Below are 27,577 nucleotides of genomic sequence, written 5' to 3' on the forward strand. Positions count from 1 at the left end.
CAACATGAACTTGCTGATGTTTTAGTGGCCCTAAACCACCCAAAAAACACATCACAGTTTCTGTGCTTTAATTAAAACCTCCAGTGATCTAAGTGGACCTTAAAAACCAAGAAAAACAACAGAAAAAAAAAACAAGAAATAAGGCTGTATTTGCATCCTCATCTTAGGCCTAAGGTCAAAATCCTCCACGGCCTATGTAACAGGCCTTTTTATCCCTTATCTTTGGTATTTAAAAAAAAATTTACGTCTGGTAGCACAGCTCACACACATTGAGGTCCGGGGTTCGATCCCCGGTACGGGTTGAAACATTTGAACTTGTTTCCTTAAAGACACCTGCTGCCCATGTTCACCTAGTAGTAAGTAGGTACCTGGGTGTTAGTGGACTGGTGTGGGTCACATGCTGGGTGTTAGTGGACTGGTGTGGGTCACATCCTGGGTGTTAGTGGACTGGTGTGGGTCACATGCTGGGTGTTAGTGGACTGGTGTGGGTCACATCCTGGGTGTTAGTGGACTGGTGTGGGTGGCATCCTGGGTGTTAGTGGACTGGTGTGGGTCACATGCTGGGTGTTAGTGGACTGGTGTGAGCCACATGCTGGGTGTTAGTGGACTGGTGTGGGTCACATCCTGGGTGTTAGTGGACTGGTGTGGGTGGCATCCTGGGTGTTAGTGGACTGGTGTGAGCCACATCCTGGGTGTTAGTGGACTGGTGTGGGTCACATCCTGGGTGTTAGTGGACTGGTGTGGGTCACATCCTGGGTGTTAGTGGACTGGTGTGGGTCACATCCTGGGTGTTAGTGGACTGGTGTGGGTCGCATCCTGGGTGTTAGTGGACTGGTGTGGGTCACATCCTGGGTGTTAGTGGACTGGTGTGGGTGGCATCCTGGGTGTTAGTGGACTGGTGTGGGTCACATCCTGGGTGTTAGTGGACTGGTGTGGGTCACATCCTGGGTGTTAGTGGACTGGTGTGGGTCACATCCTGGGTGTTAGTGGACTGGTGTGGGTCACATGCTGGGTGTTAGTGGACTGGTGTGGGTCACATCCTGGGTGTTAGTGGACTGGTGTGGGTGGCATCCTGGGTGTTAGTGGACTGGTGTGGGTCACATGCTGGGTGTTAGTGGACTGGTGTGAGCCACATGCTGGGTGTTAGTGGACTGGTGTGGGTCACATCCTGGGTGTTAGTGGACTGGTGTGGGTGGCATCCTGGGTGTTAGTGGACTGGTGTGAGCCACATCCTGGGTGTTAGTGGACTGGTGTGGGTCACATCCTGGGTGTTAGTGGACTGGTGTGGGTCACATCCTGGGTGTTAGTGGACTGGTGTGGGTCACATCCTGGGTGTTAGTGGACTGGTGTGGGTCGCATCCTGGGTGTTAGTGGACTGGTGTGGGTCACATGCTGGGTGTTAGTGGACTGGTGTGAGCCACATGCTGGGTGTTAGTGGACTGGTGTGGGTCACATCCTGGGTGTTAGTGGACTGGTGTGGGTGGCATCCTGGGTGTTAGTGGACTGGTGTGAGCCACATCCTGGGTGTTAGTGGACTGGTGTGGGTCACATCCTGGGTGTTAGTGGACTGGTGTGGGTCACATCCTGGGTGTTAGTGGACTGGTGTGGGTCACATCCTGGGTGTTAGTGGACTGGTGTGGGTCGCATCCTGGGTGTTAGTGGACTGGTGTGGGTCACATCCTGGGTGTTAGTGGACTGGTGTGGGTGGCATCCTGGGTGTTAGTGGACTGGTGTGGGTCACATCCTGGGTGTTAGTGGACTGGTGTGGGTCACATCCTGGGTGTTAGTGGACTGGTGTGGGTCGCATCCTGGGTGTTAGTGGACTGGTGTGGGTCACATCCTGGGTGTTAGTGGACTGGTGTGGGTGGCATCCTGGGTGTTAGTGGACTGGTGTGGGTCACATCCTGGGTGTTAGTGGACTGGTGTGGGTCACATCCTGGGTGTTAGTGGACTGGTGTGGGTGGCATCCTGGGTGTTAGTGGACTGGTGTGGGTCACATCCTGGGTGTTAGTGGACTGGTGTGGGTCACATCCTGGGTGTTAGTGGACTGGTGTGGGTGGCATCCTGGGACAAAACTGACCTAATTTGTGGGAAATGCTCAGCATAACAAGGGACTTTCTATATAGTAGTATGTCACTGATGTCAACTATGGTCTGTATACCTTGTACATGTACTTGTATACCTTGTACATGTACTTGTATACCTTGTACATGTACTTGTATACCTTGTACATGTACTTGTATACCTTGTACATGTACTTGTATACCTTGTACATGTACTTGTATACCTTGTACATGTACTTGTATACCTTGTACATATACTTGTATACCTTGTACATGTACTTGTATACCTTGTACATGTACTTGTATACCTTGTACATATACTTGTATACCTTGTACATGTACTTGTATACCTTGTACATGTACTTGTATACCTTGTACATGTACTTGTATACCTTGTACATATACTTGTATACCTTGTACATGTACTTGTATACCTTGTACATGTACTTGTATACCTTGTACATGTACTTGTATACCTTGTACATATACTTGTATACCTTGTACATGTACTTGTATACCTTGTACATGTACTGATATACCTTGTACATGTACTTGTATACCTTGTACATGTACTGGTATACCTTGTACATGTACTTGTATACCTTGTACATGTACTGGTATACCTTGTACATGTACTTGTATACCTTGTACATGTACTGGTATACCTTGTACATGTACTGGTATACCTTGTACATGTACTTTTATACCTTGTACATGTACTGGTATACCTTGTACATGTACTTGTATACCTTGTACATGTACTTGTATACCTTGTACATGTACTTGTATACCTTGTACATGTACTTGTATACCTTGTACATGTACTTGTATACCTTGTACATGTACTTGTATACCTTGTACATGTACTTGTATACCTTGTACATGTACTTGTATACCTTGTACATATACTTGTATACCTTGTACATGTACTTGTATACCTTGTACATGTACTTGTATACCTTGTACATGTACTTGTATACCTTGTACATATACTTGTATACCTTGTACATGTACTTGTATACCTTGTACATGTACTTGTATACCTTGTACATGTACTTGTATACCTTGTACATATACTTGTATACCTTGTACATGTACTTGTATACCTTGTACATGTACTTGTATACCTTGTACATGTACTTGTATACCTTGTACATATACTTGTATACCTTGTACATGTACTTGTATACCTTGTACATGTACTTGTATACCTTGTACATATACTTGTATACCTTGTACATGTACTTGTATACCTTGTACATGTACTTGTATACCTTGTACATGTACTTGTATACCTTGTACATGTACTTGTACACCTTGTACATGTACTTGTATACCTTGTACATATACTTGTATACCTTGTACATGTACTTGTATACCTTGTACATGTACTTGTATACCTTGTACATATACTTGTATACCTTGTACATGTACTTGTATACCTTGTACATATACTTGTATACCTTGTACATGTACTTGTATACCTTGTACATGTACTTGTACACCTTGTACATGTACTGGTATACCTTGTACATGTACTTGTACACCTTGTACATGTACTGGTATACCTTGTACATGTACTGGTAGAAATAAAGATATATTATCAATGACATTCTATTATATAGAAAGTCGCTTGTTATGGAGAGCATTTCCTGCAAATCAGGCCAATTTTGTCCCAGGATGCGACCCACACCAGTCCACTAACATCCAGGTACCTACTTACTGCTAGGTGAACATGGGCAGCACGTGTCTTATGAAAACACGTCCCTAATGTTTTCCAGCCGTACCGGAGGCTGAAATCCGGCCCTCAGTGTGTGACCTGAGTGCGCTGCCAATCATAGTGTGACGATAGTGCCAATTTACCCCCTATTATTATTACAATCATGACTAAGTGTTAAACCCACCAGGGTCATAGAGTATTGCAATTTCCCCTAATGGAAAACTAGGGGGAAAATAATGGCTAAATCTTCATAATTTACAACCAATATATGTCTAGAGTATTATGTGTTTATCACCCCTCAAGGAAGGTTCCTTGATGTTGGTGAGGGGCTCTTGATTTAGGGAATTGGATCTGTGCTCCAGTTCCCCGAATTAAGCCTGAATGCCTTCCACATCCCCCCCCCCAGGCGCTGTATAATCCTACGGGTTTAGCGCTTCCCCCTTGATTATAATAATAATAATGTGTTTATCAGATCTATTGTATAATATTATATTCTCTTTAACTGCAATTAGTAACCTAAATATACCTTAAAAAAGTTTTTATTTAGATATTCCATATTACATAAATTATCGTATTTTACGGTGTCGAATAAGTTTTTATCCCCAGAAAATAATGTGTACATTTAGCTAGAATCATGGAAGCCAAAAGTTACATTGCTCATAGGCCTCAACCTAAGCCTCGAGAAGTGTTTCAGTACTAGATAGTAATCTTAGCTGCTGTATATGACACAGTAATGAATTGTGTAATCTAATCTTTATAAAATAATGTCTAAACAACAAAAATAATCATAAATTATGGGAGACCATAATTGCTCTAATGTGATTTAACTATATCTAGTTTAGAATAAGTGGTTTGTGTATCTTCGATAATTCTCAGTGAATAAGCAGAACAGTATCTCATATTTTACACTTCTTCATGTTTGTATTTTTTCAATATACCGTGTATTTTTTTTTTTTTTTTATCACACCGGCCGATTCCCACCAAGGCAGGGTGGCCCGAAAAAGAAAAACTTTCACCATCATTCACTCCATCACTGTCTTGCCATTAAAATTTTAGTCAAATGGTCATTTCTCACCAAAGTAAGGTGACCCAAAAAAGAAGAAACACTTTCATCGTCAGTCACTCCATCACTGTCTTGCCAGAGGTGTCTTTATACTACAGTTCAAGAACTGCAACATATCTGCACCCCTCCTTCAGAGTGCAGGCACTGTACTTTCCATCTGCACCCCTCCTTCAGAGTACAGGCACTGTACTTTCCATCTGCACCCCTCCTTCAGAGTACAGGCACTGTACTTTCCATCTGCACCCCTCCTTCAGAGTGCAGGCACTGTACTTTCCATCTGCACCCCTCCTTCAGAGTGCAGGCACTGTACTTTCCATCTGCACCCCTCCTTCAGAGTGCAGGCACTGTACTTTCCATCTCTACCCCTCCTTCAGAGTGCAGGCACTGTACTTTCCATCTCCACCCCTCCTTCAGAGTGCAGGCACTGTACTTCCCACCTCCAGGACTCAAGTCCGGTAATAATGTCTGACTATTTTTCAGGTCACACAAATTCGAACATGTGTGAAGAAGGTTCAGCCAGTGTAGAGAGCTTACCTTCACTGCCTGGTGCTGATGAAGAGGTGGGAGAATATTATTTTGAGTCAGACCCTCTGGCTCTGAAAGAGAACCCTGATTACCAGCAACTGATCAAGGCTATGGTCAAGTTACAAGCACAACGCACGAAGGCTGTTAAGGTAATTAAGAAACTTCGGTGGGAAGTATCTGGTAATGTTTTACAGTCTGAAGCTCTTCTGTATTGCAGTACTCTACTGTATTTCATTATACAATACAAATTTATTTCTTTTCTGCAGTATGTAAAATGTACTTTACATGTAATAAAATAATGTTAATCACAAAGGAAAGCCACTAGTCAAACAGTGTGACTTATTTCCAGTAAGTGCACACTACATACTTCACTAATATGGTAGGTTAGGCTCCACACCGCTGTTGTAAGGCCTGTATTGCCTTAAAGCAAATCACAGCCTTTTTTTTTTTTTCACTTGCCAGTGCATATAAAAGCCTAAAAACATGATTACACTATCATTTATTAAGTATGCAGTAGCACTAGGCCTAAAAAAATTATACAAAGTAAAAATAATTTTTTTTTAAATTACTAAAGACCATCTTAAGAGCAAATTAAGCACCAAAAATAATAAATATGAATATACAGCCTCTCCTCACTTAGCGACGTACTTGTTTACCAACAATTCGGACTTACGATGACCTCTCTGACCAGTATGCATATCTAAATAATGTACATTAGAGCTAATTTCCTCTATTCTGTTTATTACAGTACACTACTGTACAAACATCAAAAAATATACCAGAAATATAAATGGTGCAAAAATGACATTAAAACAGTATCAAAGATGGCTGACACAAACCCACTACCATTATACTGCACTCCTCACTTACCCATGAATTATTTACCGACCTGGTCTTAACCCTTTGACTGTCGCAACCCCCAATCCTGAGGTGTCTCCTGGTGTCACAAAATTTAAAAAAAAAAAAAAAAATTATTTTTTCTTATGAAATGATAGAGAATCTTTTCCCGATTGTAATGACACCAAAAAAACGAAATTTGATGGAAAACTGACGGAATTATGCTCTCGCGAAGTTAGCGACCTCAGCGATGTTTACAAATCGGCGATTTCGCCAACTTTGAGCAATATTTTCAGCAAATTCCATTGTTCCAGTCGCCAAAACTCATAGCTATTTCTTTAGAACTCCATTTTTTCTATCGATTGAGCACAAGAAACTGCCCATTTACCGATTTCAACTACCTAATAATGTGGTCAGAAATTTGGAATTTGGCCAATTTCACGAGAACTAAAAAATATGACAATTTCAAAATAAGGTCCAGAATGAACAATGCAGACATTCCTGGCTCTAAAATAACATTTTCTTTGCTCATCAGTCACGTCTCCAGGCCCCTCTGATATTATTCTTGCTTTCTATTTTGAATTTTTATTCAAACAAAAAATAGAAGATTTACTATTATGCGGACTACTGCAATACTGTAATATTTGTATAAATAACATCAACCCATTCGTGACTGCATATTAGAATGGCTAGTTGGACATTTATTGGAAAATGGCATCATTTGTTTACTTTTGAACATTGGCAAAAATCAAACATTTCCCCTACTTTGAGCTCCATTTCTAGGTTCTTTTTATAGTAAAATCAATCAAAATCACCTCTATTTCTATAAAATGTTTTCCATTCTATCAAATGAGACCAAGAAAGTGAGAATACAACCATAAATACTATACGAAAATAGACCACAAAGTTAGCATTTTAATAAAAAAAACGGTCGGATTTTTTTTTTCTCATTATGCACTGTGTGCTCCAGGATTTTTTTTATATGGTGCACACTGACCACACAGACCCATTCTCTCACATGTGGGCCTACCAGCTTTCTCCTGCTTGATTTGAAGCCGCTAGAATTTATGAGTATATATACGTCAAACATGGTACCTCGTAAGACGTACATATACGGCCGCGACAGTCAAAGGGTTAAGAACGGAACTCCATCGTTAAGTGAGGAGAGGCGGTAATTGGAAAGTGCCATATTAGTAAGGCACTCTAAAGCGAGCACTGCATTAATTAACAAGGTATGCTTGTATTCAGTCAGGTAATGACAGAGGAAGTCTCTGTTACAGCCATCCACTTGTCTATCATAAAAGTTAGTGTAATATCTTAATTATGCAACCCATACCCATCCTGTGGGTGGTAGTCAAAAGATTACAGAGGTACATAATGGGTCCAGGGACTGTACCCCGAGTTTACAAAGGTAATGAATTTGATTAGGAGGAGGAGCAGCTAAACTATATATTGTACATAAAAAAAATTGCATACTGATTATTTCTTCTGAGAAGCTTGTGTAGTGTTGTTTCAAGGCTTATTATTTTTATTTCCACAAGATATAAATACAGAAGCAGAAAAATTGTAAAAGATTTTGAAGGCTGACAATGTGCTTAATGAGTTGACAGTACAGCTATTCATAAATGCAAAAAATGTGCATAAAACAGAACAGTAATATAGGTGTTTGTCAGTAGCTTCATATACAGTACAGTACTTGCCACTTGCTCAAAATATTGCAAGACTAAATTTACTTACATTGTAAAAAATTTTTTTAGCTTGTAAAAGTGAAATATATGTTTGCTGTCTGAGGATTCTGTCTCTCAGACACTGTCAGACACTGCAACTTCTTGGGATCTTAATACAGTGGACCCCCGGTTAACGATATTTTTTCACTCCAGAAGTATGTTCAGGTGCCAGTACTGACCGAATTTGTTCCCATAAGGAATATTGTGAAGTAGATTAGTCCATTTCAGACCCCCAAACATACACGTACAAACGCACTTACATAAATACACTTACATAATTGGTCGCATTCGGAGGTGATCGTTATGCGGGGGTCCACTGTACTTAGGAATTCTTAGCTTGCCTAATTCTTGGGCACGACCTACTTCCACAATGAACAAATGTGACACCACCTATGACTGCTGCACCTCTCCTGCCATACGGTTTATAAGCTGCTTCTCCGCCCATATGCCGTATTCTATTCAAGATTGATAGACTGAACACATCGACTCAAGGTTGAGGGACTGATTACCTCATTCTCCTCCTGTTCTTCAAGTTTCTCCTACGTATGGACTGATGAAGCCACTGTGTGGCGAAACATTTCCTCAATAAAGATACCCAAGAGTTGCACTTGTGTCTAATTTATCATCCTCTCAGAGGTAATTGTGATATCTTGCTCAAGTTTTGTGTGGGTTTTTGTGAGGTCTCTCAGTAGGTCTGTGTGGGGTCTCTTAGTAGGTCTTTTTGGGGTCTCTTAGTAGGTCTTTTTGGGGTCTCTTAGTAGGTCTTTGTGAGGTCTCTTAGTAGGTCTTTGTGGGGTTTCTTAGTAGGTCTTTGTGAGGTCTCTAAGTAGGTCTTTGTGGGGTCTCTTAGTAGGTCTTTGTGGGGTTTCTAAGTAGGTCTTTGTGAGGTCTGTCAATAGGTCTTTGTGGGGTCTGTCAGTAGGCCTTTGTGGGGTCTCTCAATAGGCCTTTGTGAGGTCTGTCAGTAGGTCTTTTTGAGGTCTCTTGGTAGGTCTTTGTGTGAAATAATTAATATTATATCACTGAATCCTAAGACTAACCTTATTCATTTACATTTATCTATATACACTATTTTTTAAAATAAACTTGATTCATTGTTTTAGCTTCAAGAAACTCAAGTGTTTTTTTCCTTTTTTGAGGATATGGAACGACTGCAAGAAGCAAGAGAGGAGGCACTACGTGATCCTTTAGAATTTGTGACAGCACTGCAAAATGGCGTATGTTTGAATCTTCCTGGTCCTCAGGAAATCACACAGGTACGGTTCATTATTAACCCCCAATTTGGAGGGGAAATGTTAAATGACATTTCAGTCCCTTATGGCCCATTAGCATGTCTAGAAAGAACAAAAAGGCACAATACCATTACTGGAACAACACATAAATAACCCGCACATAGGAGAGAGAAACTTCAGACGATGTTTTGGTCCGACTTTCACCATTTACAGTCACAGTGTGACTTGTAAATGGTCAAAATTGGACCGAAACGTCATCTTAAGTTTCCCTCTCCTATGTGCGGGTTATTTGTGTATCATCCTGTACCAAATGAGAGAAAATTAAAGGTCAGAAGACAGGTCAGGTTAAGTGGTATGGAGAAAACCAAGGTCAGGCCAGGTCATGTGTTCTGAAGAACAGAGTATGTGCCAGTGTACAGCAAAAAGAAGGTATCAACAGAAGCGAAACTAAAACTGTTTATGTAAGGAATGATGTGTATAAATGTTTAATTTTACAAAGGTGGGATCTGAAGGCTAGAAGAGGGAGAGTTTTGGCTGAGGTGTCGCTTATGGAATGACTATGACCTTTAATTTTGACGGAAATGCTGTTAGTGTCACCAAGACAATACAGTGGACCCCTGCCTTACGATTTAATTTCATTCCAGAAGTATGTTCAGGTGCCGTTACCGAACGAATTTGATCCCATAAGGAATATTGTGAACTAGATCAGTCCATTTCAGACCCCCAAAAATACACGTACAAAAGCACTTACATAAATACACTTACATAATTGGTCGCATTGGAAGCTGATCGTAAGGCGGGGGTCCACTGTACTTGTTTTGTATTCTTAAAGTCTGTCAGAAAAGTAAATGGCCAGTTTCAACAATGGCCTGAAGAGGGAAAGGGGATCATGAAATGTTTGACTACATTTAATATAACGGCTGCTCCACGACTTACGATGATTCAGCTCATGATATTTTGACTTTACGATGATGCAAAAGTAATTACTATGGGGATGAAACTTAGGATAATTATCCAGCATGAAGGCAGGAAGTCCATAACTTTATTTATTTACTTTTCAATACTGGTATTTAGTTAGTTTTTATTTTTTTTATTAGCACACTGGCCGATTCCCACCAAGGCAGGGTAGCCCGAAAAAGAAAAACTTTCACCCCATTACTGTCTTGCCAGAAGGGTGCTTTACACTACAGTTTTTAAACTGCAACATTAACACCCCTCCTTCAGAGTGCAGGCACTGTACTTCCCATCTCCAGGACTCAAGTCCGGCCTGCCGGTTTCCCTGAATCCCTTCATAAATGTTACTTTGCTCACACTCCAACAGCACATCAAGTATTAAAATAATTTGTCTCCATTCACTCCTATCACACACGCTCACGCATGCCCGCTGGAAGTTCAAGCCCCTCGCACACAAAACCTCCTTTACCCCCTCCCTCCAACCTTTCCTAGGCCGACCTCTACCCCGCCTTCCTTCCACTACAGACTGATACACTCTTGAAGTCATTCTGTTTCGCTCCATTCTCTCTACATGTCCGAACCACCTCAACAACCCTTCCTCAGCCCTCTGGACAACAGTTTTGGTAATCCCGCACCTCCTCCTAACTTCCAAACTACGAATTCTCTGCATTATATTCACACCACACATTGCCCTCAGACATGACGTCTCCACTGCCTCCAGCCTTCTCCTCGCTGCAACATTCATCACCCACGCTTCACACCCATATAAGAGCGTTGGTAAAACTATACTCTCATACATTCCCCTCTTTGCCTCCAAGGACAAAGTTCTTTGTCTCCACAGACTCCTAAGTGCACCACTCACTCTTTTTCCCTCATCAATTCTGATTCACCTCATCTTATTTAGTTAGTTATAGTAACTACTTGTTTATTTACTTATTAACTGACAGTTACAGTATTTATTTACTTATTTATTTAGCATATCATATTCATATTTGACTTCCAGTATTTTCGACTTACAATTGTTTCATTAGAATGTAACTTCATTGTAAGTCAAGGATCACCTATATTTTGCCAACTTAGGTTTGATTCAGAAACTAAATACAGTGGTACTCCGAGTTTCGAACTTTCTTCGTTCCAGAAGGCTGGTCGAGTGCCGATACCGAACGAATTTGTTCCCATAAGAAATAATGTAAATTAGATTAGTCCGTTTCAGACCTCCAAAAATACACTTACATAATTGGTCAAATTGGGAGCTGTACGAAACTCGGGGTACCACTCTATTACAGTGGAACCTCAAAAATCGAACTGCTCCCAACTCAACCAATTATGTAAGTGTATTTTTGTAAGTGCTTTTATAAGTGTATTTTTGAGGGTCTCAAATGGACTAATCTAATTTACATTATTCCTGATGGGAATAAATTCGTTCGGTAGCGACACTTGAACAGCCTTCTGGACCGAAGAAAGTTCTATATTTGAGGTTCCACTGTACTTTATTCAGTATTTGCATATAAAACTTTCTTTAGCAATTGTGAATTTATAGTTTTGATAAAAATGATATTCTATTTATGCTTAATGCATTTTTTCTTTGAACTAGATTCCACACATTGAATGGGAGAAATATAACGTTAAGTCCATCATGCAAGGCATGAGACCAAACACACGTAAACGTGTTCTTCAGGAGAACTTAGCGGCACAGCAGCCAGTTCAGGTAAGATGTTCACTGCTAATAAATAACACTAACTTTATTGGGATGAAGTAGATTAAATCTACAAAATGTACTGGTACTACAGTGGAACCTTGGTACTCAGTAGATAAATCTACAAAATGTACTGGTACTACAGTGGAACCTTGGTACTCAGTAGGTTAAATCTACAAAATGTACTGATACTACAGTGGAACCTTGGTACTCAGTAGGTTAAATCTACAAAATGTACTGATACAGTGGAACCTTGGTACTCAGTAGGTTAAATCTACAAAATGTACTGGTATTACAGTGGAAGCTCGGTACTCAAACATAATTCGTGCCAGAAGGTTGTTCGAGTGCTGATCTGTTCCATTTTCTTGATTGATGGACGGGTGAAATGTTTCGAGACCCAAACGTTGTTCAAAGTGTCTCATTTATCAATTTCATTAAGTTGTTTGAGAGTTAGAGCTGTTAAGAAGTGGGTGTTAATGCATTAAGGGTTAGTAAAAAATGGGTTTGGTCCATATTTTGTGAATATTATAATAAAAAATATAAAGAGTTGAAAAATTATTAAATATACAGTGGACCCCCGCATAACGATCACCTCCGAATGCGACCAATTATGTAAGTGTATTTAAGTAAGTGCGTTTGTACGTGTATGTTTGGGGGTCTGAAATGGACTAATCTACTTCACAATATTTCTTATGGGAACAAATTCGGTCAGTACTGGCACCTGAACATACTTCTTGAGTGAAAAAATATCGTTAACCGGGGGTCCACTGTACATCAATAATAATAATGTAGTACTTGCAGTTATAATTCATTAATGATCATAAAATGAAAAGCAATAATTTTTTACAGGGTAATATACAGTTGCTTAATATTGATTAAAAGTAAAACAATAACACAATAATTCTTCTTACAGGACAGCAAAGAGTCATTTAATGACGATGCAAAAATTTTGGTACGAGGTCGGATATATGACGGAAGCAAACCTCAAACCTTCAATCAGATCTGGACTGATGAGGAGCAGCGCAAGTTAGTCCACTTACTTTTATATACTACTTGCTTTATCAGGTTGAAATATTTTGTTGTACATATATGTTGGATGGTTGAGAGGAAAGGCGGTTCCTTTATTGTTCAGTGCCATGGCAGCACGCTACCCATAGAGGAGGAGGCCTAGTCCTGGCTATTAAGAGCCCTTTAGGGGTGGAGGTGTGACATACAGAATATGTTATGTGTGGTTCATTCTTAGAGGCAACACCAAGGGTGTTGAAGCCCTTTATAACAGCATCAAGATGCATCCCTTTAACAGTCAGTCATCAAGCTTTCAAGATATTCCCCTCAAGGAAGGTTCCTTGATGTTGGTGAGGGGCTCTTGATTTAGGGAATTGGATCTGTGCTCCAGTTCTCAGAATTAAGCCTGAATGCCTTCCACATCATCCCCCCAGGCGCTGTATAATCCTCCGGGTTTAGCGCTTCTCCTTGATTATAATAATAATAATAATTCAAGATAAATCTTGTTTAACCCATCAATGTGCTTGACCTTTGAGGAGGAATGACTAAATGAAGGCGAAGGGTTCTTGATCTGAGACATTGGAGATACCCTCTCCTTCTTTGGATCACACTTGATTACTTCTCATTTCCCATGTACTGTACTGTAAGATAAGATTTCTTCAGATTTTTAACCCAGAGGGTTAACCACCCAGGACAGCCCAAGAAAGTCAGTGCATCATCGAGGACTGTCTGTCTTATTTCCATTGTGATTTTTCAGTCTTGTCCCCTAGGATGTGACCCACACCAGTCAGCTAACACCCAGGTACCTACTTACTGCTACATGAACAGGGACAGCGAGTGTAAGGTAACATGCCCAACATTTCCACCTGTCGGGGATCAAACCACAGACACTCGGTGTGTGAGGTTAGAGTGTTGCCAACCAAGCCATGGGACACCTGTATGACTCGTATAGGTTAAGTGTTTCCACACAAATCTTGCATCCTCCGGTGGAGTGTACCTCCTGTTTTGCAGAGGACAGTAAAATACAACCTGCAACGTAGGTCCTATTTTACGGCAGATAATAGAATTCAACATTCACATAACCTGCACTACATGCAAGGTTAATATTGGACATTTTATGAATGTAATGGTGATGTAAGTGATAATATTGCCTGCAGAATCTTAGTATACAGTGGTCCCTCGTTTTTCGTAATTAATCCATTCCTGGAGCCATTACTATAAACGAAATTTATGATTTGCGAATCAATTTTCCCCATAAGAAATAATGTGGAGACAAAGAACTTTGTCCTTGGAGGCAAAGAGGGGAATGTATGAGAGTATAGTTTTACCAACGCTCTTATATGGGTGTGAAGCATGGGTGATGAATGTTGCAGCGAGGAGAAGGCTGGAGGCAGTGGAGATGTCATGTCTGAGGGCAATGTGTGGTGTGAATATAATGCAGAGAATTCGTAGTTTGGAAGTTAGGAGGAGGTGCGGGATTACCAAAACTGTTGTCCAGAGGGCTGAGGAAGGGTTGTTGAGGTGGTTCGGACATGTAGAGAGAATGGAGCGAAACAGAATGACTTCAAGAGTGTATCAGTCTGTAGTGGAAGGAAGGCGGGGTAGGGGTCGGCCTAGGAAGGGTTGGAGGGAGGGGGTAAAGGAGGTTTTGTGTGCGAGGGGCTTGGACTTCCAGCAGGCATGCGTGAGCGTGTTTGATAGGAGTGAATGGAGACAAATGGTTTTTAATACTTGACGTGCTGTTGGAGTGTGAGCAAAGTAACATTTATGAAGGGATTCAGGGAAACCGGCAGGCCGGACTTGAGTCCTGGAGATGGGAAGTACAGTGCCTGCACTCTGAAGGAGGGCTGTTAATGTTGCAGTTTAAAAACTGTAGTGTAAAGCACCCTTCTGGCAAGACAGTGATGGAGCGAATGATGGTGAAAGTTTTTCTTTTTCGGGCCACCCTGCCTTGGTGGGAATCGGCCAGTGTGATAATAAAAAAAAAAAAAAAAAAATAATGTAAATACAATTAATCTGTTCCTGACACCCAGAAGTATTAAAACAAAAAAAATTTTTAACATGAAATATGCATGTAGTACATAAACAATACAATGGGAAATGATGAATGAAACATTAACAGCATAACACTTACCTTTATTGGAGATTCTTCTTAGTGTATTGGAGACTGGAGGAGGAGAGAGATTGGATTGTTTATAGTTTGGAAGGGGAATCCCCTTCCATCAACACCTCAGGTACCATTTGCTTTTCTGGGGGTGCTTCTCTTCTCTGTTTCTTAATGCCACTAGGACCACCTTGAGAGTCACTCTAGTCCTGTCTCACAAAGTAACTGTGGAGAGAGCTCTGTTTCTGGCATCTCTTTAACACTTCCCTAAAATGGTACAAGACTTTGTCACTGTACATATTTCTCACCACCTTTACCACAGGCTTGGCACTAGGAGCTTTCTTTTGAGCCATGGTAGCTTATTTAGTAATTGCAAGCACTAAAAAGAGTGGAATATTATGAAATATTTCGTAGGAGCACTTGAGGGGACCTTCACTCACTGGTAAATAATGCCAGACTGGCTGGGTAGGGAGGCCGCCCCGGCTCACACCGTGTGCACGCGTCCCGGACGAACTACTATTCGCGAGTCGACCTATGAAAAGCGAGTCCCTGTTTATACGAAAATACCCCTATGATTGGCGAAATTTACGATTGCCGAGAACTACGAAAAGCGAGGGACCACTGTACAATGGTAGCTCGGGATACGAGCTTAATTCGTTCCAGAAGGCTGTTCAAGTGCCGATACTAAACGAATTTGTTCCCATAGGGAATAATGTAAATTAGATTAATGCATTTCAGACCCCAAAAATACACTTACAAAAGCACTTACATAAATACACTTACATAATTTTTCAAGTTTTGAGTTGTTCATATCCCCAGGTTCCACTATATTCCACACATGACACATGGCACTCCCACACACTGCTCAAATTTCCATTTAGTTTTTATTTTTACAAAAAAATGGAATTGGGATCCACTGGGGTAACCAGATGCAAGTCTAACAATAATAATAATAATAATAACTATAATAATTTTATTTCAAATTATACCTAGATATGCAATAATTTGAAAGCCCATAGTATACACAGCATTTTAGGCATCTTATGTTAGGACTAAGATCACTTAACTTTACAAGACTACATAGTCAATTTTTATGTTCCTCAACATAAATGAAGCAGCTGTGATTAGGGTTAGATCTAAGATGTCACCCCGAAGCTTCCACAGCCGAAGAGGACGTTGTCATAAACTCTTACTCTCTATAACTACTATATCGTACATTTCATTGTTATTTTACAGACTTGAGGAACTACTAATTAAATATCCAGATGAAGCCATTTCCTCTCATCGGTGGGTTAAAATTTCCAAAGAACTTGGTATGTATAATATTTTATATATTAATCCTAAATCTCTCAAATATAATGAAATATTATTTACCATTTTACTACTGTTTTTCAATATTATTTTTACGGTGGTATCTCCAGAACTATAAGTGCCTTTTTTAAGTGCCTTTTCTATGTCAACTTTCCAATTTAAGGTAAAGATTAAAGAGTTGGTCCTATAATATTATTCATAAAGCTAAAAAATATAAATAAAGGTTAAACAGTTGGTGTAAGTTAAATAAGAAAGAAAAAATAATATTGTACAGAAATACAGTTGACTCCCGCTTAACGATCACCTCCCAATGCGACCAATTGTGTAAGTGTATTTATGTAAGTGCGTTTGTACGTGTATGTTTGGGGGTCTGAAATGGACTAATCTACTTCACAATATTCCTTATGGGAACAAATTCGGTCAGTACTGGTACCTGAACATACTTCTGGAGTGAAATAATATCGTGAACCGGGGGTCCACTGTATTTAAAGACATGTGAAGAATTAAATAAAACTAATACAATAGTTTGTTTCCAAAATACATGTACAAGTGTTACATATTTTGAAAAATGAGGTTTTTTTTTTTTTTTTTTCATTTTTTCAGAAAGTTATGCTTAGCACAGTGGACCCTCACATAACGATACTAACCCTTAAACGGTCCAAACAGATCGACATTCAAATTCGTAGTGCTCCAAAAGTAGATCTACTTTTTTTTACATATTTTCAAATATAACAAAAAAAAAAGTAGGTAAAAGTTTTTTTTACACGTTTTCACATGTAAAACAAAAAAGAAGATTACATTTTTTTACATACTTTCAGATGCTGAGAAAACATATATATACGTTAGGACCATTTAAGGGTTAATTGGTACCCGAGAACGAATATTGTTAGGTGAGTTTTTTAGCGTTAGCCGAGGCAAAATGTTAGCGTTAAAATGTATCGTTAGGCTAATTTAACATTATGCGATGCATTCGTTAGGCGAGGGTCCACTGTATATTATAGTAGTGAGAGATGAAGTACACCTGTACTTTGTACAACACCACTGTAGTAATATAGTACATTGGGCTGAACTTTTAATGCAAATTAATATCAATTTAAGTGTACTGTTTTCAATAATGTAAATGAGTTTACACTGCAGGCACACGAACACCACTTCAAGTTCAGAGTCGAGTACAGAAGTATTTCATTGCCCTGAAGCGAGGAGGTTTACCAGTCCCTGGTAGAAACCCCAGAGCATCAGTCATGAGGAGACAGGTAACAAGTGACATCATTCTCTATATCCTCAAAAGTTCACTACTGACTAGGAACTTCTCTGGATACATTTAATATAAATCTAAACATAGGAAGGGTGGAGATATGTTGCAGTTTTGAACTGCAGTGTCGGAATGCCTCTGGCAATACAGTGATGGAGTGAATGATGATCAAAGTGTTTCTTCTTTATTTTGGCGGGCAATGACTGATGTGTTAAAAAAAAAGTGTCTTGATGCTGACGAAGAATTTTTAATTCAAGGAATTAAAGCTGCCCTTCTCCTCCCTAGGTTAAACCCAATAACCTCGTAGACTCCCGGGGCAGTATAACTTATGACTTAGATTTGCTTCCATGCAGCGAAAGCAGCATTTTGTTTATCACATTCTAAACGAAATAATTCACGAACTCGATGGAGAAAGCAAAACAGAAGAAACACTTTCATCACCACTCACACCATCACTGTCTTGCCATAAATGTATCATAAGTGTTGGCAGTACACCTCTGTATCCAACAACTGATAACTGACAGTATAGCCTCACTTAACAAAGGAGTTCTGTTCCTAAGACCACATTGGTAAACGAATTCGTGGCTAAGCAAGGAGCACACTATAATGGTAGTGGGTTTGTGTCAACCATCTCTGATATTGTTTTAATGTCACCTTTGTACTATTTATAACATTTTTAGTATATTTTCAAATGTTTATACAATAGTGTACTGTATATTGTAACACACAGAATAGAGGAAATAGCTTTAATATACATTACAGCGGACCCTCGACTAACAATCAGCTCCCAACTCGACCAGTTATGTAAGTGTATTTTTGTAAGTGCTTTTGTACGTGAATTTTTGGGGGTCTGAAACGGACTAATCTATTTCACAATATTCCTTATGGGAACAAATTCGGTCGGTAACTGCACCTGAACAGACGTCTGAAATGAAATAATATCGTTAGTCGAGGGTCCACTGTATTTAGGTATGCATACTGGTCAGAGAACCCGTCGTAAGTCCAAGCCGTCGGTAAACGAGTATGTTGCTAAGTGAGGAGAGGCTGCATAAGATTCTCAAATAAAATTTATCACCATCTTACACTACATTTCAGGGTGGAAGGAAACGTGCCTCGTTATTCCATGGATATCATCCTGGAAGAATTTCCAATTTTATGAGAGCTTTCAACATGTATGAAGATGAAGATCAAGGAATTAATTTTAACAATATATCAAGTTTGACAGAAGGTGATGCTTATGAAGATGAGGCCACAACTAAAACAGAAATTGTAAGTGTGGAGGTATTCCATACATACTTCAAGGTATTTTATAATGAAATTGTTAGGCAGTAAATTGAAAGTTATTACATGACAGGCATACTTTGCTTTACGACGCTTCGCTTTAGAGTGCTTCGTTAATATTGCCCACTAGTTAAGTAGGCCCGTAATGCCTAGGCATAATAGAGGCTCTCTTTGCATTGCAGCCCACTATTGTAAATACAAAATCTCAATGTACTGTTTGCAAAGACATAAAATAAATAAATAAATAAATAATAAATAAATGGCATTTTTCAGTTGTATTCATGTTTATTATTTTCAGTGCTTGCCTTGCAATACACTGTAGCATTTTTCTTTTTTATTAACACATTGGCCATTTCCTAGCAAGGCAGGGTGGCCAGAAAAAGAAAAACTTTTATCATTATTCACTCCATCACTGTCTTGCCAAAAGCATGGTTACACTACAGTTATAAAACTGCAACATTAATACCCCTCCTTCAGAGTGCCGGCACTGTAATTCCCATCTCCAGGACTCAAGTCCGGCCTGCCGGTTTTCCTGAATCCCTCATATTACCTTGCTGACACTCCAACAGCATGTCAAGTCCTAAAAACCATTTGTCTCCATTTGCTCCTATCTAAAATGCTCACGCACACTTTCTGGAAGTCCAAGCCCCTCGCACACAAAACCTCCTTTACCCCTTCCCTCCAACCTTTCCTAGGCTGCCCCCTACACCACCTTCCCTCTACAGATTTATACACTCTCGAAGTCATTCTATTGCATTCCACCTTCTCTACATGTCCAAAACATCTCAGTAACCCCTCCTCAGCCCTCTGGATAATAGTTTTGGTAATCCCGCACCTCCTCCTAATCTCACAACTACAGATTCTCTGCATTTTATCCACACTGCACATTGCCCTCAGACATAACATCTGCACTGCCTCCAGCCTTCTCCTTGTTACAACATTCACAACTCATGCTTCACACCCAATAACTTATTCTATATACTCTATGTTATTGTACTAATAATATAATGTATTAAAACAACTTTTTCATTTGAACTTTTTTTATATATTTTTATTCCAAATTAAAAAAAAAAACTTTTGTCGTAAAATGCATGACATGAATTTACAAATACAGTGGACCCCCGGTTTACGATCAGCTCCCAATGCGACCAATTATGTAAGTGTATTTATGTAAGTGCGTTTGTATGTGTATGTTTGGGGGTCTGAAATGGACTAATCTAATTCACAATATTCTTTATGGGAACAAATTCGGTCAGTACTGGCACCTGAACATACTTCTGGAATGAAATAATATCGTAAACCGGGGGTCCACTGTACATGTCAATGATACAGATGTATATTTCTTCTTTCTTTCAACACACCGGCCGTATCCCACCGAGGCAGGGTGGCCCAAAAGGAAAAAACGAAAGTTTCTCCTTTTACATTTAGTAATACATGTATATACAGGAGAAGGGGTTACTAGCCCCTTGCTCCCGGCATTTTAGTCGCCTCTTACAACACGCATGGCTTACGGAGGAAGAATTCTGTTCTACTTCCCCATGGAGGTAAGAGGAAATAAACAAGAGCAAGAACTAGAAAGAAAATAGAAAACCCAAAGGGGTGTGTATATATATGTTTGTACATGTACGTGTAGTGTTACCTAAGTGCAAGTAGAAATAGCAAGACGTTCCTGAAATCTTGCATATTTATGAGACAGACAAAAGACACCAGCAATCCTACCATCATGTAAAACAATTACAGGCTTTCGTTTTACACTCACTTGGCAGGACGGTAGTACCTCCCTGGGCGGCTGCTGTCTACCAACCTACTACCTAGGAGATGTATATTTACAATATTAAAAAATAAACAGGCAAAATATCATGACTGGAACGATGCACGAATAACCCACATATAATGCAGGTTGTGTATTTAAAATATTATTTGGTAATATACAGGTTGGTTTATATTAAGTAATGTCAATTAAGAATTCCTTTGTATGCATAATGTTCCAGTTAATAACTAACTTTAATTAAAAGTATACCCAGCACATGGGTACAAGTTTTAGATACAGTATCTCACATATTTTGAATTCTCGCATTTATAATTTGTATCTTGAATTTAGAATACAGTATATTTCTAAAATTTGGAATTTTTGGAATTAGGTGAAAACTCAAAATTTTGATTTATTAATCAGTTTATGCATAATATGGTGATACATATAATGTAAAATTTTCAGACATGTTGATGGGTAATGTGCTTTGATAAGACTAATCCTGGATCCAGATGGCATTCTGCCGACAGTGTTTATCACTGCCGAAGAAGTTTTTATCGAGGCGATGTTCCTCTCCATGTAGAGGAAAACATTGTTGTGATAAACACTTGTTGAAGTCCTCCTGTGTCTTCAAAACTAGTTTTGTCTGCAGGTGATGTACTGCAGCAACAAGACTAGTGATCAAGAAGCACTTGAACTTTGCTTCTCTATTAGTGGCTTTTATACCACAAGATGGGCAGCCAGCAGCAACTTCACTCTGGCTGTAACCTTCTCCAGAACATCACTCCATCTGAGATCATATATACCCAGGATGACTCGAGTATGGAACACATTTGTACAGCATAATGATGTCAACGAGATAAAGTCAGTTGATCAAATGAAAATGCTGGCCCACAGATGGCTCCAATTTCATCCTGTTCCCTATTTGTATGTCTCATAACAATAAAAATGCTTTCAAATGAGGTGATGTAGGTAACAGCTCTTAGCTTGCCAATAAAGTTAGGAATCCTTAACCTGTAAATAGCTTGTCAATAAAGCTAGGGATCCTTAACCTTGTCAAACCCAGTGTAAAAAAAAAAAAAAAAAAAAGAGAACTCTGCATATTAAATTACCATGCAGTCATTAAAGAACATTTAGCTAACACCTCTTACCAACATTTTGTATTTGAATGATATTAGCATATTATAATTAACTAATTTATATTTTTAGGAGGAGGAAGAGGAGGAGGAGGAGGAGGAGGAAGACATAGCCGAAGAGCTTCATAACACTGAGGAGTACCAACAGATTATGAGGCTGAAACAAGTACGGTCACTAAAGGTCCGTGAAATGGAAACTGGCATTATCTCTCATCCAGGATTCACAGTAAGTCCATTTTATTATTTTAGTAAAAAGAGGACCTTAGTAACCCTAGGGCTTTTCAAAATGTTGTCTGTATATACATGTATACTTGATTTTTTTCAAGAGAGATATTACTGATTATTATTATACAGTATTAAAAAGAAGTGCAAAACCCATGTGGGTTATTCAGTTTTCAAAAAAATTATTATCAGTATTCTATTGTCTGTTTGTCCTCCCATTTCAATTAGTATGTTCATTCCTTTGAGCACATGGCACATTTTCATAATGTAATGATTAACTAAAGAAAGTTTAACTGGTTTGTCCTAGTGACTGTTTCACCAGATATAGACATCGAGATGAACTGGGTGGGTTTGCTTTTGTACATCCATTGAGAGATTACAAATTGGGCAGAATATATCACCTACATTTATATAGAAACCTAGGTAGTAGGTTGGTAGACAGCAGCCACCCAGGGAGGTACTACCGTCCTGCCAAGTGAGTGTAAAACGAAAGCCTGTAATTGTTTTACGTGATGGTAGGATTGCTGGTGTCCTTTTTTCTTTCTCATAAACATGCAAGATTTCAGGTACATCTTGCTACTTCTACTTACACTTAGGTCACACTACACATACATGTACAAGCATACATATATACATACCCCTCTGGGTATTCTTCTATTTTCTTTCTAGTTCTTGTTCTTGTCTATTTCCTCATAACCCCATGGGAAAGTGGATCAGAATTCTTCCTCCGGAAGCCACGCATGTTGTAAGAGGCGACTAAAATGCCGGGAGCAAGGGGCTAGTAACTCCTTCTCCTGTATATATTACTAAATGTAAAAGGAGAAACTTTCGTTTTTCCTTTTGGGCCACCCCGCCTCGGTGAGCCACCCCACCTCGGTGGGCCACCCCGCCTCGGTGGGCCACCCCGCCTCGGTGGGCCACCCCGCCTCGGTGGGCCACCCCGCCTCGGTGGGCCACCCCGCCTCGGTGGGCCACCCCGCCTCGGTGGGCCACCCCGCCTCGGTGGGCCACCCCGCCTCGGTGGGCCACCCCGCCTCGGTGGGCCACCCCGCCTCGGTGGGCCACCCCGCCTCGGTGGGCCACCCCGCCTCGGTCTGTATGCTGAGATTGTTGTTGAAAATAGCATTCTAAAACAATTGTAAAGGGACCATTTCAAGTTTCATGTTGTTAAGGATTTGTAAGTTTTTGTAAGTTTAGATCTGTTTGTGACAATGAGTGGAACACTGTTCCATCTACCAATTTTATCAGTGCTTGCGGGTGGCCCGGTGGCCTGGTGGCTAAAGCTCCCGCTTCACACACGGAGGGGCCTGGGTTGGATTCCCGGCGGGTGGAAACATTTCGACACGTTTCCTTACACCTGTTGTCCTGTTCACCTAGCAGCAAATAGGTACCTGGGTGTTAGTCGACTGGTGTGGGTCGCATCCTGGGGGACAAGATTAAGGACCCCAATGGAAATAAGTTAGACAGTCCTCGATGACGCACTGACTTTCTTGGGTTATCCTGGGTGGCTAACCCTCCGGGGTTAAAAATCCGAACGAAATCTCTCTCTCTCTCTTGTGTACTCTTTTTCAGAAAGTCTTACTTTCGATAGAGACTTTCTGATTTTTTATGTCGAGTTAATATGCCAACTTCAGCTTTCCTTGTTAGCTTATGAGTTCATTGGCCACACTACTCCTTTTATGACTCACAAAATTGTAGTAATTACAAACAAAGCACAGAATGAGTGCTGTTTGAAGCCTTGGTGAGAGTCCTAAACCTCCTTTTGTCCACTGTTTCCTCTCAGCCCTGTGGTGCCTCATGACCTACACATGTTAAGCATATTTTGTGAATATGCTGTGGTTTTTATAATACAGTGGTACCCCGAGTTTTGGCCATAATTCGTTCCAGAAGGCTGTTCGAGTGCCATTACCGAATGAATTTGTTTCCATAAGGAAATGGGAAGTACAATGCCTGCACTCTAAAGGAGGGGTTCGGGATATTGGCGGTTTGGAGGGATATGTTGCGTATCTTTATACATATATGCTTCTAAACTGTTGTATTCTGGGCACCTCTGCAAAAACAGTGATTATGTGTGAGTGAGCTGGAAGTGTTGAGTGATGATGAAAGTATTTTCTTTTTGGGGATTTTCTTTCTTTTTGGATCACCCTGCCTCGGTGGGAGATGGCCGACTTGTTGAAAAAAAAAAAAAAGGAATAATATAAATTAGTCCATTTCAGACCCCCCAAAAATACAGTGGACCCCCGGTTTACGATATTATTTCATTCCAGAAGTATGTTCAGGTGCCAGTACTGACCGAATTTGTTCCCATAAGGAATATTGTGAATTAGATTAGTCCATTTCAGACCCCCAAACATACACATACAAACGCACTTACATAAATACACTTACATAATTGGTCGCATTGGGAGCTGATCATAAACCGGGGGTCCACTGTACACTTACAAAGGCACTTAAAATAATACACTTACATAATTGTTCGAGTTGGGAGCTGTACGAAACTCGAGGTACCACTGTGCATAATGTGCTTTTGAAATGCGAACATGGTAACAAGACTCATGAAATCGTAATGACACGATTGCAAACAAACCATACCACGGGAGGGATTGAACCCACTGGTCCAGTGGCTAACGCGACAGTCTGGAGTTTTGAGACTCTCTGACCGCGGGTTCAATCCCGCCCGTGATATGGTTTGTTTGCAATCGTGTCATTACTATTTCGTGAGTCATGTTGACGGCATTGAGGGGACTTGAGCTAGAGTTCATCACGGTCACGCTAGCTTGAGATTCGTCTGTAAAAACTTGCACTTGTGGTCACAGTGGTGCCTATGCTAACCTTCCTATGGTGTAGAAATATACCTAGTTGGACGAATCTTATTGTGGCTAGCTGGTCCAGTGGCAAACGCGACGGTCTGGAGTTTTGAGACTCTCTGACCGTGGGTTCAATCCCGCCCGTGGTATGGTTTGTTTAACATGGTAACAATTTTAAAGGGACTCAGGAAAAGCAGTTTGCAAAACTTAGTCCTGGATGTGGGAAGTACAGTATCTGTATTCTAGAGGGGCGAAGATATTGCAGTTCTGAAGGCCATCTGAAGTGTTATGTCAGAAGACTTCTGACAAGACAGTGATTGAATGAATGATGGTCTCCTTGTTTTCTTTTTTGTCACCTTACTTTGGTGGAAGACAAGTGGTGTTAAAATATAATTCCCTGGTCATTCTACTTCATTTGATATATCTTTACTCCTTGTCCTTCCTGCTCCTTCCTTACATTTACCTCATTTCCTTTATCCTTTCAGTAACTAATGTTTTTAATATTATCTTTACAGTGTGATGTGTGTGGCATGGAGCCAATCATGGGGCCACGTTGGCACTGTGTCGAGTGTCCGGCCTCTACCAGTGTCGATTTCTGTGAGAAATGCGTGAAGACCAATTTAACTATAAATTCACACCAGCCTTCTCATATACTGCAGTCAGTTAAAGCTCTTTGTATGAGAGACACCATAGAAGTTTTAACTTAAATAACTCCATTCAGAAATACAGTTGATTTTAACAAACTGAACAAGTTCTTTATTTTTATCAGGAATAACTTAAATACATTTACTTTTTTACATATGTAAAGCTTTTCCTACATTAAACTTTTGAACATTCATATACAGTGGTACCTCGAGTTACGAAGTTAATTTGTTCCAGAAGGCTGTTCGAGTGCCGTTACGAATGAATTTGTTCCCATAAGAAATAATGTAAATTAGATTAGTCCGTTTTAGACCCCCAAAAATATGCTTACAATAGCACTTACAATAATACACTTACATAATTGTTCGAGTTAGGAACTGTTTGAAACTCAAGGTACCACTGTACATACACTTTTGTATTACAAATAGCAGCTTCAATATTTAGGAATTTTAGCCTGTACATAAACTTGCTTATACACCTACCATCTGACTTACGACCACTCGACTTACGACCTGCTCGACTTGTGACCACTCGACTTACAACCTGCTCGACTTACGACCGTATTTTTTATGCCAAATTTCTGGGAAATAAACAACTATTTGTGTTGTACACAGTGTTTATCCTAAACCTTACAGTATAAAATACAGTACTAACAACATAAAAAGTAAAGTAAAACACGAAATACCAAAATAAAACAATAAAATAAAGTCATTACAGAAATGTTTTGTTGATATTCAGTAGTAAAGTTCGACTTACGACTGGTTTCTCGGAACCGAACTCAGTCGTAAGTCGGATGGTAGGTGTACTTGCCTTTCCTTAGTAGTTTCCACAATAGTTTTTCTGTAGAGGATGAAATACTCATTGATTAATATCTAATATATCCAGAATTTCCTTTTTGAGAAATTAAAAATGTGTTAATATTAAATTTGTACTGTAGTTCCCAATAAAACTGCAAGGAATGACTTGTGAAATTGTAATGGAACGGTTGTAATCAGCCGGCTAAATGTAGTCAGGTTCAAAATCATGGGAAGAGTCCTTTAAGATAGCAAGCAGTGTATTATCTACTGTACCATGACATCCTTCAATGATTTCTACACACTGGCAAGTTAAGGATGATCCCTACTGATAGCACCACACTGATATATTAATTTTAGTACTGACTTATCATGGGGTGTGAATCCCACTTCATTCAATGCATCAATAATGTGTTTTTTATATTATATATTATACCTTAAGCTGAGCTGCACAGCTATGAAGTTTTGAATTGTTAAAAGACATTCTAGAGGAAGTTCCCCAACATACACATTGTCTTTCTGGTGTTTCCAGTAATATTAAGGTTACATACACCAAGGAGGGTATTTTCTCACTGTATATAGTATATACAGGTCTTTCCATGGGGAAGTGGAACAGAATTCTTCCTCCATGAACCATGCGTGTCATAAGAGGTGACTAAAATGCCGGGAGCAAGGGACTGGTAACTACTTCTGTATATAGTATTTCTAAACTGAAAAGGAGAAACTTTTACTTTTCCTTTTGTGCCATTGTGCCTCAGTGGGCCACCCTGCCTCGGTGGGCCACCCTGCCTCGGTGGGCCACCCTGCCTCGGTGGGCCACCCTGCCTCGGTGGGCCACACTGCCTCGGTGGGCCACCCTGCCTCGGTGGGCCACCCTGCCTCGGTGGGCCACCCTGCCTCGGTGGGCCACCCTGCCTCGGTGGGCCACCCTGCCTCGGTGGGCCACCCTGCCTCGGTGGGCCACCCTGCCTTGGTGGGCCACCCTGCCTCGGTGGGCCACCCTGCCTCGGTGGGCCACCCTGCCTCGGTGGGCCACCCTGCCTCGGTGGGCCACCCTGCCTTGGTGGGCCACCCTACCTCGGTGAGATATGATCGGTTTGTTGAAAGGAGAAGATATATACAGTTTACTTTAATCCCTATATCAGGGATTAGTCTCCTTTAAAACTAATAAATCAACTAACCAATAAAGCTGTTAACAAGTCGTTTACGTATTTGTTTTAGTTAAGTGCTAAACCCAGAGGGGCCACATAGCACCTGGGGAATGGGAGGTATTGATTTGATCCAGGAAAGGGGAGATAAAAGTCTAATAGATCGCTGGATCAAGAGCCCCTCACTGGCATCAAGGCACCTCTATGAGGGGAGTTGTTTGTATAGAATACAGAAGAATAAATGATTGGTATGTTTCATACTAATTTGTATAAAAAAAATACCTGGAATGACTGTTGAGATTCCTGAA

At 40.3% G+C, this 27,577-nt stretch overlaps 1 protein-coding gene across 1 annotated transcript; it reads left to right on the plus strand.

Annotated features, from left to right (window-relative positions):
- On the plus strand, positions 1 to 27,328 carry Atac1 (Ada2a-containing complex component 1). The gene is made up of 10 exons (XM_053795580.2): positions 1 to 174; positions 5,327 to 5,520; positions 9,075 to 9,191; positions 11,716 to 11,829; positions 12,731 to 12,843; positions 16,163 to 16,239; positions 17,375 to 17,490; positions 18,585 to 18,758; positions 21,730 to 21,882; positions 25,201 to 27,328. Exons 2-10 carry the CDS (start codon positions 5,344 to 5,346, stop codon positions 25,390 to 25,392), a joined length of 1,233 nt encoding a protein of 410 aa, XP_053651555.2. The 5' UTR covers positions 1 to 174; positions 5,327 to 5,343; the 3' UTR covers positions 25,393 to 27,328.
- Positions 27,329 to 27,577: the final 249 nt, after the last annotated feature.

Source organism: Cherax quadricarinatus, chromosome 96, assembly GCF_038502225.1.
Source record: "Cherax quadricarinatus isolate ZL_2023a chromosome 96, ASM3850222v1, whole genome shotgun sequence".
NCBI lineage: Eukaryota > Metazoa > Arthropoda > Malacostraca > Decapoda > Parastacidae > Cherax > Cherax quadricarinatus.